The sequence below is a fragment of the Protopterus annectens genome, chromosome 1.part0, assembly GCF_019279795.1.
Source record: "Protopterus annectens isolate FY-2018-M chromosome 1.part0, PAN1.0, whole genome shotgun sequence".
Taxonomy (NCBI): Eukaryota; Metazoa; Chordata; order Ceratodontiformes; family Protopteridae; genus Protopterus; species Protopterus annectens.
The window spans coordinates 518,070,874-518,089,961 of record NC_056725.1 but is presented as its reverse complement, the minus strand read 5'-3'; the positions used below and the strand labels follow the sequence as shown (position 1 = coordinate 518,089,961).

Genomic DNA, 19,088 nt, shown 5'->3' with positions numbered 1-19,088 from the left:
ACTCTGTCCCAACCAAATCAATTACTAACCTCTCAAACTCAAGATCATGCAACTTCACTCCCCCTTGCTGTTTAAATTTAGGTACTGAAAGTACAACTAAGCTCATCAAAAACATGCGACAGGTGAATTAATCTGTGTAGCGATACCTGATGACAGGCAGATTCTAGTCTCAACTTCCAAATACAGGCATGCTCCAACTGTCATTGTTTAATAGATGAACCTGTAAATATAGCTTAATCCTGAAGATGCAGTGAAACAACTACATGAAATTTATTCAAACAGTAGCTCCGTTGGGACAAAAGAATAAAACTGACATCACAAATTTTGCCTAACAGGTTGGGCACCTACTGGAGCTGTCGCGGGGAGTAGAGGAATGATACCTTGGGAAGTAGGACAGCAACTAAAACTCAAAGGTGGAAAGAAAATAATGCTGCTGGATTCTAAGACAAGCATGTTACTAGATTTACTATGCTCTTCTGGGAGGGAGAAGGGTGCTCATAAGGACACAGTGCAGTACAATCACTGCTGAAGACCACGGATCACAAGAAGGTATTTACATACACGCACAAACGTGTTCATCTGAGGGAGTCGGAGCTTAAAAATAGGAAGCACCTCAAAAAAGATGTCCTAATGATGGCTCGCGTACTAATCAGAGGAGCAAAGTAATTTTATATACATACATATATATTATCCATTATCGTGAATAAATACACTAAAGGAAGCACTCACTCTATGGGCAGGAAGTAAAAGCCAAACATAAAAAAAGAAAGTATCATGAAAATACCCCTCCCCCAAGTCCTGTCCAGGGGCTCCAACATGCTGTGGAAGACCGTCAAGATCAATTAATCTTTCAAATACTAACCATACAAAAGAACTAGCACCTGATAAGGATGGTTTCAAGTCTATAAAACCAAGGTCTTGCAAATATCATTAAGGAAAACAGCTAAACGAGGACACTTTCATGAAGCTTAGCTATACTTTGAAACAACATTCCCCAAGAAACAGCGATGGCTATGCATGTTGTTGCAAATAGGGCTCTAAGACTTTTAAAGCTGAAAAAGGGGTTAACACGTCCAAGGTTCAAAATCAACTAAATGCTCAGGGAACTGCACTAACTTTTTGTTATACGAATCCAAAGGAAAACCTGGTAAACAGTACTTCTGAAACAGAAAAAATGCAAAATCTCAGAAGGCATGGCTACCATGGTTTGGGACTAAACAAATTAATTATTTGAATGTACTAATAAAAGGGCTTTATGCTGCTAAATGCAGACAACTGTTATGGTTTTCCCAAGTCAAAAACATTTTCTGGTAACCCTGTCAGCACACTAACCTGCAGCACAATGGGATAAGTTTTACTGTAAAACCCAAGGGACTCCATTTCAAATATACACCTTTTCCTGTTAATTTTAACTCACCTTAGCAGAAGAGGAGGATTTCTCTGGACTTCTTCTGTCCTTTCTGGAGGCTGACTTCTCTGAAGAGGATTCTCTCTTTTCAACAATGATTTTTTTTGGCCTTTCAGAGATGGTCAGTCCCAAGATCTGTGCAACCTTATCAAGCTCAGACTGCTTCTTTTCGGCCTCCTCACTCTCTTTGCGGATTTGATTAATCTCATTGGCTATGTTTTCTTGCAGCCGGTTTACCTCAATTAGCAGAGGATCTTTGTGCCCATCCTTCTCCCGACGCTTCTTCCTCAGCAATTCCCCTTAACATGTTAAAGATGGGGAAAAAAAAAAGTTTACCAATGTAAATTGAGTGTTTACCCCAAGTTTAAACAGCACGAGAATGTACACATTATCTGGGCTAACTGTTCCTATAGCCCCACATATTCTTATCTGCTTAAATTTACATTAAACTCTGCCCACATTATGGCCACAAACTGTTCCCTTAAACTCAGATGGCAAAGCACTTAGTCTGGGACATGTCAGGAGACACGACTTGAACTAAAGGGAGCAGTTCCAATATTGGTCCACGGCATGCAGGTGCACATCTGAACTTAAAGCCTGGTATGCACTGTGTGAAGGGAAGAGGATTTACATGTGTACTCAGAATTTCTACACCTAATATTGAAAAAAAATGAAACCATGCTGTAAGGCAGCAAAAACAGTGATCCCACTGTACTTGTGAACCAATACAGCAACTAAAACTCATGGGTGAAACAAGACAATGCTTCTTATTTTTCTGGGATAGGCATCTTATCCACTGTGCCACAGCAAATCATCCACTAACCTACACTCAGGAAAGGCACACCAAAGAGTTAAAATGTGGCTACACACAAAAGCATGTAGCTATTACACGTCAAAGCAAAACACCCCTCATATACTGTGAAGTCATGAGAATGCTTGTAAATTAGTACTCTTACACCATTTAAGCTGTATATAACCATGGCATCACACCAAGCACTAAATTACTAAGCATGCCAGCTACCATAAATGCCAAGGAGTACAACTTGCTGTGGCACTGTCTATAAAAGACTTGGGAAAGTCAAAATTGGGCTGTGCCCTAAAAGGTGCTACAGACACCTGGAACAGGGAGCACTGTGGCTGAAGGCCTTCCACAGCCTCACAAAGGTTAAACACACTGCTGAATTATTTTGACTACTACTTAACTCAAAAAGGAGAGGGAGGCTCTGCTGGGGATTGATAGATTAACAGCTCATATTCACCTTTAAAATAAATTTATGAAAAATAAACTAAATTTACATATACATTACACATGCACATTCTGTGAAGAAATCAAAAAGAATTGAGCAACATGCAAAAAAGTAAGATTATTACCTTTGATTCTTTGTTCCTTATGCTCTTGGTGCAAGGGAATGCCAGTACAAATCCACATTTCGACGGCTGTAATGGATCCTTGGCTTTGCACGACTGCAAAGTCTGAGTCACAGCATACAGTACTCAGCAAACACCATATGGTGTGGCATAAACAGCAATAACCAAACACACCACCATGAATGCCTTCTTTTCCATCACACAGCTACACCACACAAGACTGCTGTTGCTCACGCCATAAGGTGTCTGCTGAACTAGAGAAACCATAGAAGGGTATAAATTGCAAAAGGAAAACATCTGAGTCAATCAACTCAAATGCTTTTTGACACGGCTCACTTCCTTCTGCAGAATGAAAAGCCCAGCCAACAAGCTGATGTAATTGCTTAGTGGATGAGGCAGATGACCAACACTAGTCAAATGCGTTGCATACATAAAAAGAGATATCAGCTACCCATGAAAAGGACAAATTTGAGGAACAGAGAAACCAATTTCATGACAGTATACAGACATTTTATATATGGATATTGTTTAAGTGTAAGTTTGCATGCAAGATATGAAATGACGACTATGCTCCAACACCAAGTTTGTAACTTACTACATTCATTCTCTGGTAAGAGACTAAAGATATACGACAATACTTTCTGATCACAAAATTAGGGATACCTTGCTGTTTGTGTAGTCTATCTAACTCAGTCTGCAAATAATCCAGCTTCTTCTGGCGAGCCTCCTTCTCCTTCTTTAAATGTTCTCTTTCTTCTGCAACCTAAAAGAAGTGAAAGGATATTCATAATGTAAAAGTGGAGAACGATGCAGAACAGATCTCAGACTGAAATGCAGAACTCACACATTTGATTCAAAACTAGAAAATATGATAAACCGGTTTATGCTTTCACAGAATGCAATCTGCACTACCACTGCAAACAAATGTACCTGTACACAGATCAGCATAATTAACTTTCCAAACCTTACTGTGAATTGAACAGTAGCACTTAACTATTCATTAGTGTGTGTTTACAATTTGCCTCACTCACCAACGTTCAATTCATAAGAGAAACCAGATTTGTAGCCTCAGTCAAAATGAATGATTCCCAAATGTGGTGTGCTGACACCTACCAAAAAAATGCTACTGAAGTGCAGGGTGCTCTTGGTGGAATGCACCAGTGTGTTCCTGCAGAAAGTACAGCTGTGTACCTACCATAAATGTAGATGTTCGAGTGTATTCACTGTTGCAGTCATTACACGTGGGTTATCTTGTTGGCAGGCGAACCGCAGTCGGCCCGAGTTCCAAAGTCTTGGTCCGGCGTCGGATGTTGTCGCCTCTTCCCTGACGTCAGTGCGGCAGGGGTATAAAAGTTGCAACAGACGCCATTTTCCTCAGTTTTTTTTTGCCCCAGATGTCAGGTGCCCCCAGATAGGAAGGCTGAAAAGATATAAATATGCCAAACAACCATGCATATATTACTATAAACATTTCCTTCATCTACAAGCAAATACACCACATAGGTCGTATAGAGTTGAGAAGTACAGAATAGCCCCAGCAAAGAGGGGGATGGTGGGTGGGTAACCTGGACTGAAACAGTGAATACACTCGAACATCTACATTTATGGTAGGTACACAACTGTACTATGTTCATCGTGTTTCACTGTTGCAGTCATTACACTTGGGGAGAATCCCAAAGCTGAGGTTGGGTGGTTGGGTCTAGATAGGATTTGGCGAGGCTAACAAGCCCTGCAGAAATTAGAAGTTATGTACTCACCATAACGTTCCATCTGAGTAGGTGTATTCATTTGTATGCAACCTGTGGGTTATGGATCTGATATCGGATCCGAACCGGCATGGTTTACCAGCTATGGATCCAAGTTCTCAGCTCCTCCCCTCACCCATAATGCCCTGCTCTACCCTCATGACCTCAGATCGAGTTTGCCAACAGCAAAAAACACCCTGAAAAGGGTAACACACCATATGCAGGAAACTGAAAGGCCAGAGGGATAGGAGGGCGGGATGGTTGCAGACAAATGAATACACCTACTCAGATGGAACGTTATGGTGAGTACATAACTTCTAAATCTGAAGTAGGAGATTCATTTGTCTGCAACCTGTGGGACAGAGTCCCCAGCTACCTGAATCTTGGGCGGCCATCATGGAAGGATATTCCGAGCACCTTGAGCCAAATGATGCTCTACCCCTAGATGCAAGATCCAACTTATAGTGGGAAATAAAAGTATGAGATGAAGCCCACGTGGCTGCTGCACAAATATCATCTAGAGGAATCCTAGCCTTAAAGGCTGCCGAGGTAGAAACTGACCGGGTTGAATGAGCGTGTACACTCTCCGGTGCGGGCCTTCCTGAAGCTTGATAAGCCAACAAGATACATTGTGAAATCCAACGAGAGAGAGACTTTAGAAATTGGCTTGCCCAAATTAAATTTAGCAAAGGAAATGAACAACTGGTCGGATTGCCTATGACCAGCCGTCCTGTTTAGATAAAATCTAAGTTGCCTGTGAACATCTAAGGAGTGAAGCTTATATTCACCTTTGTTTTCATATTTAGGGAAGAAAACAGGGAGGTTAATGGACTGATTAATGTTTGCTTCAGAAGCTACTTTAGGAAGAAAGGACGGGTTGGTCCTGAGGTAAACACGGTCCGGATGAAAGACCAAGTAAGGAGGTTTAGCTGATAATGCTTGGAGCTCTCAAACTCTCTTGGCCGAAGTAATGGCTACTAAAAAGGCAGTCTTGAACGACAAGAATTTGAGATCTGGAACAGTAATGATGAACTGAGATAGGATAAATGACTGCTCGTCCAACAAGGATATACAAAAATAAAACCACGATTTATTGTAAAACAAAGACAAATACAGGTTTAGCGCTTTCGACTGAGCACCAGTCTTAGTCAGAACAATAAACTACTAAAAACCTTACATATTTATACACTTCAATTAATTGCTTGATAGTATAATTGATGAAAAAAGTCCGCCAAAAATATTAAAGAGACAAGGCTTCCTATACTTACATCATACACTAATATAACAACCTATAAAATATTTCACCTATGTAACGCATAAACATTTAATAAATATAAATAGGAAAACTGACTAAATATATAAATATGAGAATCAATGTAGTTCAGAATGACAGCCATTAGTACATTTAAATTATTTGTATACACATAATAATATACTTATATATAGAGTGTATAACCCTACCCACTCAAATCTTGTGTATCTGAATTGTGAATGGATATGAGCATAATTGTAATATAGTGTACTGCTACATATATATTAATTTAAAATTTAAGCTAAAATATAAGTACATAAGTTAAAAGGGGAGTATATAAAAAACATTTATAGGGCTAAAGCTAAGAAAGGTTTGATACTTATAAACTCATTTAGGCCAGGTGGTCTCGTTGAGTCAGTTAAGATTTGCCATTTACTCTCCAATTGAGCCAATTTCATTTTCCAGTTACCTCCGAAGGGTGTGTCAATTACTTGATCTATAATAGAAAAAACAAAGTTGTGCTCTTCACCCTTCTCTGCTATATGCCTATATAACGCGTTTTTAGTATCACATTTACCTGTCTTATATATCTTCCCTATATAATGTGCATTGCATTTTGTACATACAGCAATATAAACTACCTGCTTGGTGTAACAATTACCTGTCCTACATTTGATGGTGGTACGACATATATCATCCAATTTTATAACCTTGGTTGAATTAATATATTTACATTGACGGCATCTTCCACATTTAGATGTACCTTTATATATGTTATGAACTTGTTTGTTATGACTGGCTTTCACTAATAACTTCATATTGGGGGCTGTCTTGAAAACACATCTGGGATGGGTTCCTAGTATACCCTCCAATTCCATGATGGTTAATGTTTTCCAGTATCTCTCTAGAATTTCCTTAATCATGTAAGTATTAGGTGTATAAGTGAGTATACACACCCTTCCAGATTGGTCATTATCAAGACATGTCTGTTGCTCCATTCTATAACAACCCAGCAGGGGTTTGTACTCTATTCCCCATTCATTATATACATAATTAATTACGTCCATAACCATTTTTTCTGGGTATGCTCTACTGATAAACATATCCTTGATGACATTTAATTCAAGTTCCAAGATATACTTATTGGATGACATTCTCACTGCACGTATACATTGCCCTTTGATGACATTTTTAAAAATATAAGGGGGATGATTACTACTAAAATGGACATAATCATTCGAGAATGTGGGTTTCCTGTAGATTCTAGATGTGAATCCACTTGAATCCTGACTCAATAATACATCTAAATATGAAATTTCATTTTTAATATAATTATGAGTAAATTTTAAGAAGTCTACCGTATTATTGATGTACTGCATAAATTTATGTAATCTTTCCACTGATGCTTTCCACAAAATGAAGATATCATCCAAATATCTAATATATAAAACTATATCTTGAAAGAATTCACTTTTGAACACATATTCGGATTCCCAATCCGCCATCACTAAATTAGCAAAAATGGGAGCACACGCTGCTCCCATAGCTACTCCCTTAGTCTGTCTAAAAAACTCCCCTTGACATGAAATGTAATTATAATGTAGTACTATTGACATCATGTCACAGATTAGGCATACTTTCTCCCATGTGAAATCACTGTATGTCTTCAAACTTCTCTCAAAACATTCCAGACCCTCATCCTTAGGTATACTGGAAAAAAAGATCAATGACGTCTACAGTCAAAAATATTACATTCGGACTCCATTTATCATTAGTTATTTCCCCCAAAAATCTCCACGAATCTTTCATAATATGGGGAATATTGTCATACACTTTCTTAAGCCATCTGTCAATCAATTTCCCAATATTAAAGGTTTTAGATCTGGATCCCGAGACAATCGGACGAAAAGGTGGATGTTCAATGGATTTATGCACCTTAGGTATGCCAACCAGTTTAGCCAGCACCGGATAATCCGTTTTCAAAAAGGAATATATGTCATTAGATATTCTGTTATCAATAAGATTTTCTTCTATAATGAGATCAATACGCTTGTGTCCTATATTGATTTGATTCAATGAGATGTTTTCATAATTACCTGTATTGTATAAAATCTCATGTAATTCCTGATAGTATTCGTTCGTGTAATATATCACGGCTCCACCTCCTTTGTCGGGTTTCATCACCCTGATTTCTTTATTATTCAAAATATCTTGTAGATTTTTTCTTTCCTTTGAAGTCAAATTGTCAACAGTACCATATCCATGAGTTTTCATTTTATGTATCCAATAAATGTCATTACATACCAATTGCTCAAAATTGTATATGTGTGGATTGGAGATGGGTATGTAGGTACTCTTCACACAAAGGTCCGTACCAGCTATATTTTTACCCCCTGTAATAGTACCCTTGTTTTTATTTTTATTTTTATCTTCATTGATTTTATCAAATTGCACGGCCAAATTAAGCTTCCTACAATACATTTTGACCTCCTTAATATTGTCCACCAGATCCCATCCTGTCATGGGTATGAACTTCATCCCTTTACTTAAAAGTTTAGCCCAAGTATCTATCTCAATGTCTGTATAATTAAAAACTTTAAATCCTTCAAACAATATAATTTCCGGTCTTTGTACCTTATTAGTCTCTGTATCCACACTCAGGTTTATACCATCTATGACATCATTTTTATTACCACTATCCCCCATGTTGGAATCAGTTGTAAAATTAAGAGGGGTAACTGGTATATTCATAACTAATGGATTTACTTTCTGTACCATTGTTTTTGTGTATTCCATGCTGGATGGAATCTTCCACCCTGAAAATTTTCCTCCCTAAAAGAATTCTTTGACTGTTTCCTCTTGGGTGGATTTTTATATACTTCTGTAACCTTATAGCTTGGCCAAATATAGGCTCTATCACTTTTATATGCTTCTATGTCACGTGTCATTTTCCTATCATGCACTATATTAAGTGTACATTGTTTTCAGTAGTTTATTGTTCTGATACAGCTCTTTCCAAGCTCATAATCCAGGTGTTGGATGATGGTGTAATTCATATGTTACAATAAATCTGGTTTTATTAATTTACTATCTTGGTACGATTAATAATTTCATATAAGTTCATCATTACTCTTGTCCGTCCGGTGAAGAGAAGAAGCTGGCGGGCATTAGCGTGGCGAGCTGCAATCAGCAGCCAAGCAGTCGAGATCTAAAACTAATGGGATGGATGATTGTTTGTGTGGATATGGGCTTTCTTTTGAGCCCTAAAGAGACACAGACGGTGTCTTTGATCATAAAAGAGCTGACTGGTAGTACACATATACTGAAAAAAACAATGTTAATATTGAGTGGGAAAAATAGGAAAATGATGATGTGACATAGAAGCATATAAAAAAGATAGAGCCTATATATTTCGCCAAGCTATAAGGTTACAGAAGTAGAAACAGTCAAACAATTCGTTTGAATGGAATACACAAAAACAATGGTACAGAAAGTAAATCCATTAGTTATGAATATACCAGTTACCCCTCTTAATTTTACAACTGATTCCAACATGGGGGATAGCGGTAATAAAAATGATGTCATAGATGGTATAAACCTGAGTGTGGATACAGAGACTAATAAGGTACAAAGACCGGAAATTATATTGTTTGAAGGATTTAAAGTTTTTAATTATACAGACATTGAGATAGATACTTCTTGGGCTAAACTTTTAAGTAAAGGGATGAAGTTCATACCCATGACAGGATGGGATCTGGTGGACAATATTAAGGAGGTCAAAATGTATTGTAGGAAGCTTAATTTGGCCGTGCAATTTGATAAAATCAATGAAGATGATAAAAATAAAAATAAAAACAAGGGTACTATTACAGGGGGTAAAAAGATAGCTGGTACGGACCTTTGTGTGAAGAGTACCTACATACCCATCTCCAATCCACACATATACAATTTTGAGCAATTGGTATGTAATGACATTTATTGGATACATAATAAAATGAAAACTCAGGAATATGGTACTGTTGACAATTTGACTTCAAAGGAAAGAAAAAGTCTACAAGATATTTTGAATAATAAAGAAATCAGAGTGATGAAACCCGACAAAGGAGGTGGAGCCGTGATATATTATACGAACGAATACTATCAGGAATTACATGAGATTTTATACAATACAGGTAATTATGAAAACATCTCATTGAATCAAATCAATATAGGACACAAGCGTATTGATCTCATTATAGAAGAATATCTTATTGATAACAGAATATCTAATGACATATATTCCTTTTTGAAAACGGATTATCCGGTGCTGGCTAAACTGGTTGGCATACCTAAGGTGCATAAATCCATTGAACATCCACCTTTTCGTCCGATTGTCTCGGGATCCAGATCTAAAACCTTTAATATTGGGAAATTGATTGATAGATGGCTTAAGAAAGTGTATGACAATATTCCCCATATTATGAAAGATTCGTGGAGATTTTTGGGGGAAATAACTAATGATAAATGGAGTCCGAATCTAATATTTTTGACTGTAGACGTCATTGATCTTTTTTCCAGTATACCTAAGGATGAGGGTCTGGAATGTTTTGAGAGAAGTTTGAAGAAATACAGTGATTTCACATGGGAGAAAGTATGCATAATCTGTGACATGATGTCAATAGTACTACATTATAATTACATTTCATGTCAAGGGGAGTTTTTTAGACAGACTAAGGGAGTAGCTATGGGAGCAGCGTGTGCTCCCATTTTTGCTAATTTAGTGATGGCGGATTGGGAATCCGAATATGTGTTCAAAAGTGAATTCTTTCAAGATATAGTTTTATATGTTAGATATTTGGATGATATCTTCATTTTGTGGAAAGCATCAGTGGAAAGATTACATAAATTTATGCAGTACATCAATAATACGGTAGACTTCTTAAAATTTACTCATAATTATAGTAAAAATGAAATTTCATATTTAGATGTATTATTGAGTCAGGATTCAAGTGGATTCACATCTAGAATCTACAGGAAACCCACATTCTCGAATGATTATGTCCATTTTAGTAGTAATCATCCCCCTTATATTTTTAAAAATGTCATCAAAGGGCAATGTATACGTGCAGCGAGAATGTCATCCAATAAGTATATCTTGGAACTTGAATTAAATGTCATCAAGGATATGTTTATCAGTAGAGCATACCCAGATAAAATGGTTATGGACGTAATTAATTATGTATATAATGAATGGGGAATCGAGTACAAACCCCTGCTGGGTTGTTATAGAATGGAGCAACAGACATGTCTTGATAATGACCAATCTGGAAGGGTGTGTATACTCACTTATACACCTAATACTTACATGATTAAGGAAATTCTAGAGAGATACTGGAAAACATTAACCATCATGGAATTGGAGGGTATACTAGGAACCCATCCCAGATGTGTTTTCAAGACAGCCCCCAATATGAAGTTGTTATTAGTGAAAGCCAGTCATAACAAAGAAGTTCATAACATATATAAAGGTACATCTAAATGTGGAAGATGCCGTCAATGTAAATATATTAATTCAACTAAGGTTATAAAATTGGATGATATATGTCGTACCACCATCAAATGTAGGACAGGTAATTGTTACACCAAGCAGGTCGTTTATATTGCTGTATGTACAAAATGCAATGCACATTATATAGGGAAGACGGAAAGGCAGCTGAAAAAACGCATTTATGAGCACATATATAAGATAGGTAAATGTGATACTAAAAACGCGTTATATAGGCATATAGCAGAGAAGGGTGAAGAGCACAACTTTGTTTTTTCTATTATAGATCAAGTAATTGACACACCCTTCGGAGGTAACTGGAAAATGAAATTGGCTCAATTGGAGAGTAAATGGCAAATCTTAACTGACTCAACGAGACCACCTGGCCTAAATGAGTTTATAAGTATCAAACCTTTCTTAGCTTTAGCCCTATAAGTGTTTTTTATATACTCCCCTTTTAACTTGTGTACTTATATTTTAGCTTAAATTTTAAATTAATATATATGTAGCAGTACACTATATTACAATTATGCTCATATCCATTCACAATTCAGATACACAAGATTTGAGTGGGTAGGGTTATACACTCTATATATAAGTATATTATTATGTGTATACAAATAATTTAAATGTACTAATGGCTGTCATTCTGAACTACATTGATTCTCATTTATATATTTAGTCAGTTTTCCTATTTATATTTATTAAATGTTTATGCGTTACATAGGTGAAATATTTTATAGGTTGTTATATTAGTGTATGATGTAAGTATAGGAAGCCTTGTCTCTAATATTTTTGGCGGACTTTTTTCATCAATTATACTATCATGCAATTAATTGAAGTGTATAAATATGTAAGGTTTTTAGTAGTTTATTGTTCTGAGGAAGACTGGTGCTCAGTCGAAAGCGCTAAACCTGTATTTGTCTTTGTTTTACAATAAATCGTGGTTTTATTTTTGTATATCCTTGTTGGACGAGCAGTCATTTATCCTATCTCAGTTCATCATTACTGTTCAAGAATTTGAGATCTACCGTAGCCGCCGGTTCGAAGGGGGGAGCGGTCAAGGCCTGGAGAACTAAAGAAAGGTCCCAGGGAGGAACCGCTTGTTTCACAGGGGGCCTGAGAAGGAAAGTACCTTTAAGGAAAATTTTACACAACTTGGCTGACATGAGTGGATTAGAGTCATGACCAATGTGATAATGAGAAATTGCTGCAAGTTGTACTTTGACCATGGAACTGCTAGCACCATCGTTAAAAAGAGTGGTTAAGAAATCAAGCACTAACGGGAGAGGAGCAGTGAAGGGATTTAGGCCTAGCCACTCCGCCCACAAAGAAAACAGTTTCCACTTGCTACGGTAGACTTTCCTAGTGGACGGTTTATGAGCTGCCACCAGGATCGCCTTAACAGGGGACGAAATACCGGGAGTCCTGATCAAGAGTGGAACTGGAGCAGCCAAGCGGTCAGCTTCAGGTTGTCCAGGTTCGGAGGAGATAGGCAGGATGGATGAGCTATCAGATCCGGGATGGGATCTAGAATCCAAGAAGGATTCACCGAGTGAGACCTTAGGAAGGGGAACCAGATCTGTCGAGGCCAAAACGGAGCAATGAGAATCATTCTGCACCCAACCCGAGCGGCTTTCTGAAGAACTTGGAGCATCAGAGGCAAAGGGGGATAAGCATACAGAAGACCGGGTGGCCAAGCATGCACCAGAGCGTCTCTTGGAGAACCTCCGGGAGGAGGTATCAGAGCGAAAAAACTGTCGCACTTGGTGTTTGAGGGAGAGGCAAAAAGATCGCAAGAAGGAGTTCCCCACCGTGCGAATATGTGTTCCGCTACTTGAGTATTGAGAGACCACTCGTAAGGGGTCAGAATGGTGCGACTGAGCTTGTCCGCCAGGATGTTGGACCGACCCGGAATGTGCGTTGCTATGAGAAAGCGGTTGGTGGAGATTGCCCATTCCCAAACCCTCATGGCTTCTCGACAAAGAGGGTAAGACCTGGTTCCTCCCTGCTTGTTGATATACCAGACAACCGACATGTTGTCCGATTGAATCGCAATTGTTCCCAAGGGAAGAAAGTCTTGAAGTGCTAGCAACGCTAAGAGCACCGCTCTCATCTCTAGAACGTTGATATGCAGTAAGGTCTCTGAATCATTCCACATGCCTTGGACGGTCCGGCCTGCAAAATGCCCCCCCCCCCACCCGAGGCGGGAGGCGTCCGTGGTCACCGTGGCGAGAGGGGGAGAAGCACAAAATGGGCGGCCTCTGTGGAGATCTGGGGAGTGAAGCCACCACAGGAGGGACCGCTTGCAAGCCTTGCTGATCGCAATGGGATGATGCATAGGAAGAGCAAGGTAAGACCACTGTACTAAGAGAGTCCACTGGAGGATGCGCATATTGAGTCTGGCGAGAGGAAGAAGTGCTATAGCAGACGCCATGGACCCTAGAGCCCTCAGGACCAACTCCGCCGGAACTGAATTTGAGTGGAGAATGGCCCGCACCTGGAGCTGCAGATTTTGAACTCTGTCCGCAGTGAGGAAGGCTTTTAAACTCCTTGTGTCTAACCTGGCCCCTATAAAATCTATGAACTGCGAGGGTGCTAGGTTGGATTTTTTTGTATTTATAGTGATGCCCAGACTGGGAGCAAGATGGAGAAAGGAGTCTCGCGCCAATAGTAGTAGATGCCTTGTTGGGGCGGTAAGGAGCCAGTCGTCCAGGTAGGGAAAGACCTGCACCCCCTGAAGCCTCAGGTGGGCCGCTACCACTGCTAGTACTTTGGTGAACACCCTGGGGACTGTGGTGAGACCAAAGGGAAGGACCCGGAATTGGTAGTGACTGGCTCCCAGCCAGAAGCGGAGAAACCTCCTGGAGCGCCTGTCCATCAGAATGTGGTAGTACGCATCCTTGAGGTCTATGGAGCACATCCAGTGATTTTCTCCCAGAAGGGGAGAATAGATTGCAGAGTGACCATTCGGAACTTCTCCTTGGGAACTGCCAGGTTCAAGAGAGAAAGGTCTAAAATTGGTCTTAGATCCCCCGTCTTTTTTGGCACTAAGAAGAACCTGGAGTAGAACCCTGATCCGATCTGGTCTTGGGGGATGGGCTGGATGGCTCTTTTCTTTAGCAGATGGCCAATTTCTGCCAAAGCGGCCTCCCTTTGACCGGGTGGAACGTCTGGGAGGGACTTCAATTTTGGTAGGTGACGAAATGGGATGTGGTATCCTCTGGATATGATCTGGAGAACCCAGCGGTCTGATGTTATGGACTCCCATGCCGCTAGGTGCTCCGAAAAACGTCCCCCGACTGCCTCCAGAGTGGAGCAGCCGGGCAACCCCTCAGGGTTGCTGCGCGGGCCTTTCAGAGAAAGGTTCTCTGGACCCGAAGTTCCTGGGAGCCCCTCTGCCTCTAGGGCGGCGTCCTCCTCTGCCACGGAAGGACTGGTTGTCCGGAGCAGGCTGGGATTGCTGCGACTTCCGGAACCACATCTTCTTCTGACCCTTTTGGTTCCTAGAATAGGGCCTCTGGGGTGCAGAGAAGCGGATTCCGACGGCAGACAGCGTCTTCCCGTCCTCCTCGCTCTGGGTCAAAGTGTCGCGAACGGTTTTGCCAAAGAGGGCAGAACCATCAAAGGGGGTGTTCGCAAATGACGCTTTGAAGGGCTCTGAGAAATCGCAATGACGGAGCCAGGCCTGACGTCTAGTGACTAGACCTGCCCCTGCGGCTCTAGCGGCGCCTTCCGTAGCATGGGAGAGAAGCCGCATAGAGGTATTAGTAACTGATCTAAGAGTGGCCATGCGGGTGGAGTGCAGCACTTTGTCCTCCTCAGACATGGACTCTGGGGGAGATGCAGCGTATTCTTTAATAAGATCTCGCTGCATCCTAATCACGTGTGCCAGGTAGTTGAGCGCCCTTACCGAGAAGGTCGCTGAACTAAACATCCGCTTCCCCAAGCGGTCCATCATCCGAGACTCCTTGCTCGGGGGATGTACTGAGGGACTCTCCTGAGCAAGTTCCCTCTTGGTGGCCGCCGTCAACATGGCATCTACCGGAGGCCCCTTACTCCAATGGGCACGGTCAGCCGATGGACTGAGGATCTGGTCGGGCCTCTTAGGGATTGGCTCCACGGTGTCCGGTTCCTTCCACGCCCTGGTGGTAATGAGGTCCACCAGGGGGTCGGCAGGAGGGGACACCCAAGAGGTAGACGGGCCCGCTTCAAATGCCTCCAAGAACACGGACTCGTCCGAGGAAGACTTGGGGGCAGACCACCCCCCCTTATGCGGAGCATTTCCATGATGTCTCCAAATGAGACATCCTCGGGGGGTGACCGTGGGGAGCCTTCCCCTTCCTCCAAATCCGTGTCTTCCGTGAGACTCGGGGGAGTCAATGTGCCTCCTTTTGCACGTATGCTTGCGGGGAACATCCTCTGGGGGGCTGTCAGAGGACTCCTCGCAAGCAGTAACCTGTTCCAGGGGAACAGCTTGGGGCACAGAAGTGGGCTGTCCCAAGGGCCGGATGGTGGAAGCCTGATCCAGTGCAGAGGGAGCGCGGGACGGAGCTGAAACAAGTGCCGGGGGTCCGGAGACCCTCAACAGGGCCCGCTCCACTACATCAAAAGCCAAAGGGAGCCGACCTCGACCATAGGATCCGACAATCGGCTCCCCCTCGGATCCGAAGAGTGGATCGGAGCCGGAGCCGAAGCGCTCTGATCCGAAGGGACAGTGCGCTCCGACACAGACGGCGCCGAAGGAGCACTGATCCCCCCGGATCCGAAGCTCGGATCCAGGCTCCAAGAGGTCAGATCCGATGCACTTGAGGGCAGGGTCGGATCCGAAGTACCAAGTACTATCGGCGCCGACCCACCCCCGGCTCCGAAGCTGCTCGGCTCCAACTGCTCCGAACCCGGGTAGCGGGTCGGAGAAGGAGCAATTGGCTTGAAAAAGGGGGTCGAGCTCCCCCCCAGAGGGGGGGAGGCAAGAGCACTCCCATCTGCATCTGGGCCTGGATGAACCTTCTCATCATCCGGTCCAGATCAGCCTCCGATAGACTGTACGTTTATCTCGAAGAGGCTACCGAGGTAGGCCTTGAGTGCCTCCTCGATAGCCTCGACGGAGATCGGGTCTCCTCCTCCTCAGGTCCCGGTGAAAAACACACTGGAGACCGGAGCCGAGGAGGAGGAGAGCCAGCAGACAAGGAGGCCGGGGGAGAAGCCCGCTTGGCTGGCGGGGCCGAAACAGAGGTCTCGGCCCGCCGCTTATGGTGCTTCTCCCTCCGGTCCTTCTTCCTAGCATCCCTCTCCTCCGAACCAGAAACGGGAGGTTGAGTCCCAGGAGGAGGAGGGGGAGCCGGAGAGGAGACAACCGTCGGAACGGTTACCCCCGAAGGAGCGGAGGCCGGAGCCGAGTCCGGTGGCAAAAGACCCGCCAAAACAAGCTTGGACCTCCGCTCCTTCAATGCCCTGGGGTTGAACCCTGCACAAATGGAACATCCAGATGTGAGGTGTTCAACCCCCAGGAATCTAACACACCGAGTGTGGCCATCAGCCGGGGAAAGCTTATGGCAACACTCGGAGCATTTAGAAAATATAGCTTTTGGCTGTTCTGACATCCCAAAAGCCCAAGAAAAAATCAAGTTACTTTAACTAAAGTAAGTAACAAACCACTCACAGGCCCAACACACACTACGCTACCAGCGAGGGGAGGGATAAGTAAAAATAAGTTTTAAAACACTAAAAGTATAATAAAATATAAGGGAAACCTACACTTTCACACAACTTTCAAACAAACTTTTAAATTTAAGCACTTTAAAAGTAGTAAAACTAGACTTAGCTGTAGAGCTTAGAGAACACAATCTGGTCACCATGCGCGGCAAACGAGATCTGAGGTCATGAGGGTAGAGCAGGGCATTATGGGTGAGGGGAGGAGCTGAGAGCTTGGATCCATAGCTGGTAAACCATGCCGGTTCAGATCCGATATCGGATCCATAACCCACAGGTTGCAGACAAATGAATCTCCTACTTCAGATGTAGAGTTTTGTACCTACCATAAATGTAGATGTTCGAGTGTTCACACTGCTGCAGTCATCACACTTGGGTTATCCTGCCGTCAGGCGGTCCCGCAGTCGGCCAGAGCTCCAAAGTCTTGGTCCAGCATCGGTTGCTGTCGCTTCTTCCCTGAAGTCAGTGCGCCAGGGGTATAAAAGAGGCATCAGACGCCATTTTCTTCAGTTTTTCTTGCCCCAGATGTCAGCTTCCCCCAAGTAGGTAGGCAATACATATTGCTAATAAAACATATAAAAGGAATACCTTCAGTTACAAGCAAATACATCACAAAAGTTGTACAGGATAAAAAGGTATAGAAAAGTTCAGCTAGGTCAGAGGGGATGGAGGGAGGGTAACCTGGACTGGAGCAGTGCGACACTCGAACATCTATATTTATGGTAGGTACAAAACTGTACTATGTTCATCATGTTACACTGCTGCAGTCATCACACTTGGGTTGAATCCCAAAACTAAGGATAGGCGGTGGAACTATACAGGGTTTGGAGAAGCTAGTAGGCCCTGCAGAACTGCAGTGGCAAAGCCAGCTCTGGTTTTAGAATACAGAGGTAAGTGATAGTGCATGGTGAAGGTGTGCATTGAACTCAAAGTTGCAGCCTCCAAAATATCCTTAGTTGGTACCCCTCTGAGGAAGGCTGTTGATGTTGCTGTAGCCCTGGTGGAATGGGGCCTAATGTTACCAGGTACAGGTTTCCCATGGTGTGTGTAGCAGAAACGGATACAATGTCCTATCCATTTTGAAATGGTCTGTTTTGAGATAGCCTTTCCTCGTGATCCTGCAGCATAGGATACAAAGAGCTGGTCAGATTTTCTGAAAGCCTTACTTTTATCCAAGTAGTAACGTAATTGTCTGTGAATGTCCAAGGGGTGTAGAAGCCTTTCCCCTTTGTTCTCTGGTAGAATGTGTGCCCCCTTGCTTTTTTATGTACCACATCACTGTGGTGTTGTCCATCTTTATTAGGAGTTGTCCGTCTTTATTAGGAGTTGTCCTGGATGTAGGAGGTCCTTGAAAGCTGTTAGGGCATTTTGTACAGCTAGCATCTCTTTTTGATTGATATGTAGATGCCTTTGATCTGCAGACCATTTGCCCTGAATACACTGTCCTGCCATGTGTGCTCCCCAGGCATAATCTGATGCATCTGTTGTTATAGTTTGCCTGGCTGTGGGTAAGGTAAAAGGCTGACCCTTGTTGAGGTGACATGCCTGAGCCCACCATAGAAACTCCTGTTGAAGGCAGGGAATGAGTGGTATTATTGTTTCCAAGCTGTGGCTGTGTTGAGTCCATACGCTTTTCAGGTACCATTGTAATTTCCTCATATGCAGTTTTGCATATGGTATTAGTAGTCTGCAAGATGCCATGAATCCCAAGGCCTGCAGAATTTTTCTTGCAGGGAGTTGGGTCTTTGTTGCCATCATTTTGAAGTATTGAGTCAGTTGTCCTTGCTTGTCTGGCGTGAGATAAGCCATCTGGGCCGTTGTAGTTAAGCTGGCACCCAGGAATATTATGTCTTGTGAGGGCACTATTTTTTTTACTTCTTTTCATTTACTGTGTACCCTAGGCAACTTAATAGGTTTTTGACAAACGCCAGATGCTTTAAAAGAATGTCCTTGCTTTCTGCTTAAATAAGGCAGTCGTCCAGGTATGGATACATTTGAATTCCTCTTTGTCTGCAGTATGCAATTACTGGTGCCAGGCATTTTGTGAAGATCTGGGCGCAGTAGATAAGCCAAAGGGCA

At 42.3% G+C, this 19,088-nt stretch overlaps 1 protein-coding gene across 2 annotated transcripts in view; it reads right to left on the bottom strand.

Moving 5' to 3' along the window:
* ZNF318 (zinc finger protein 318) overlaps window positions 1–19,088 on the bottom strand; it is an 843,467-nt gene that overhangs the window by 361,790 nt on the left and 462,589 nt on the right. For both annotated transcript variants that reach the window (XM_044061112.1, XM_044061104.1), the window contains exons 5-6: window positions 3,440–3,539; window positions 1,418–1,707 (exon numbers count right to left, since the gene is read on the bottom strand). In XM_044061112.1, the coding sequence (XP_043917047.1) occupies window positions 1,418–1,707; window positions 3,440–3,539 (390 nt within the window). The remainder of the gene's footprint in view (window positions 1–1,417; window positions 1,708–3,439; window positions 3,540–19,088) is intronic.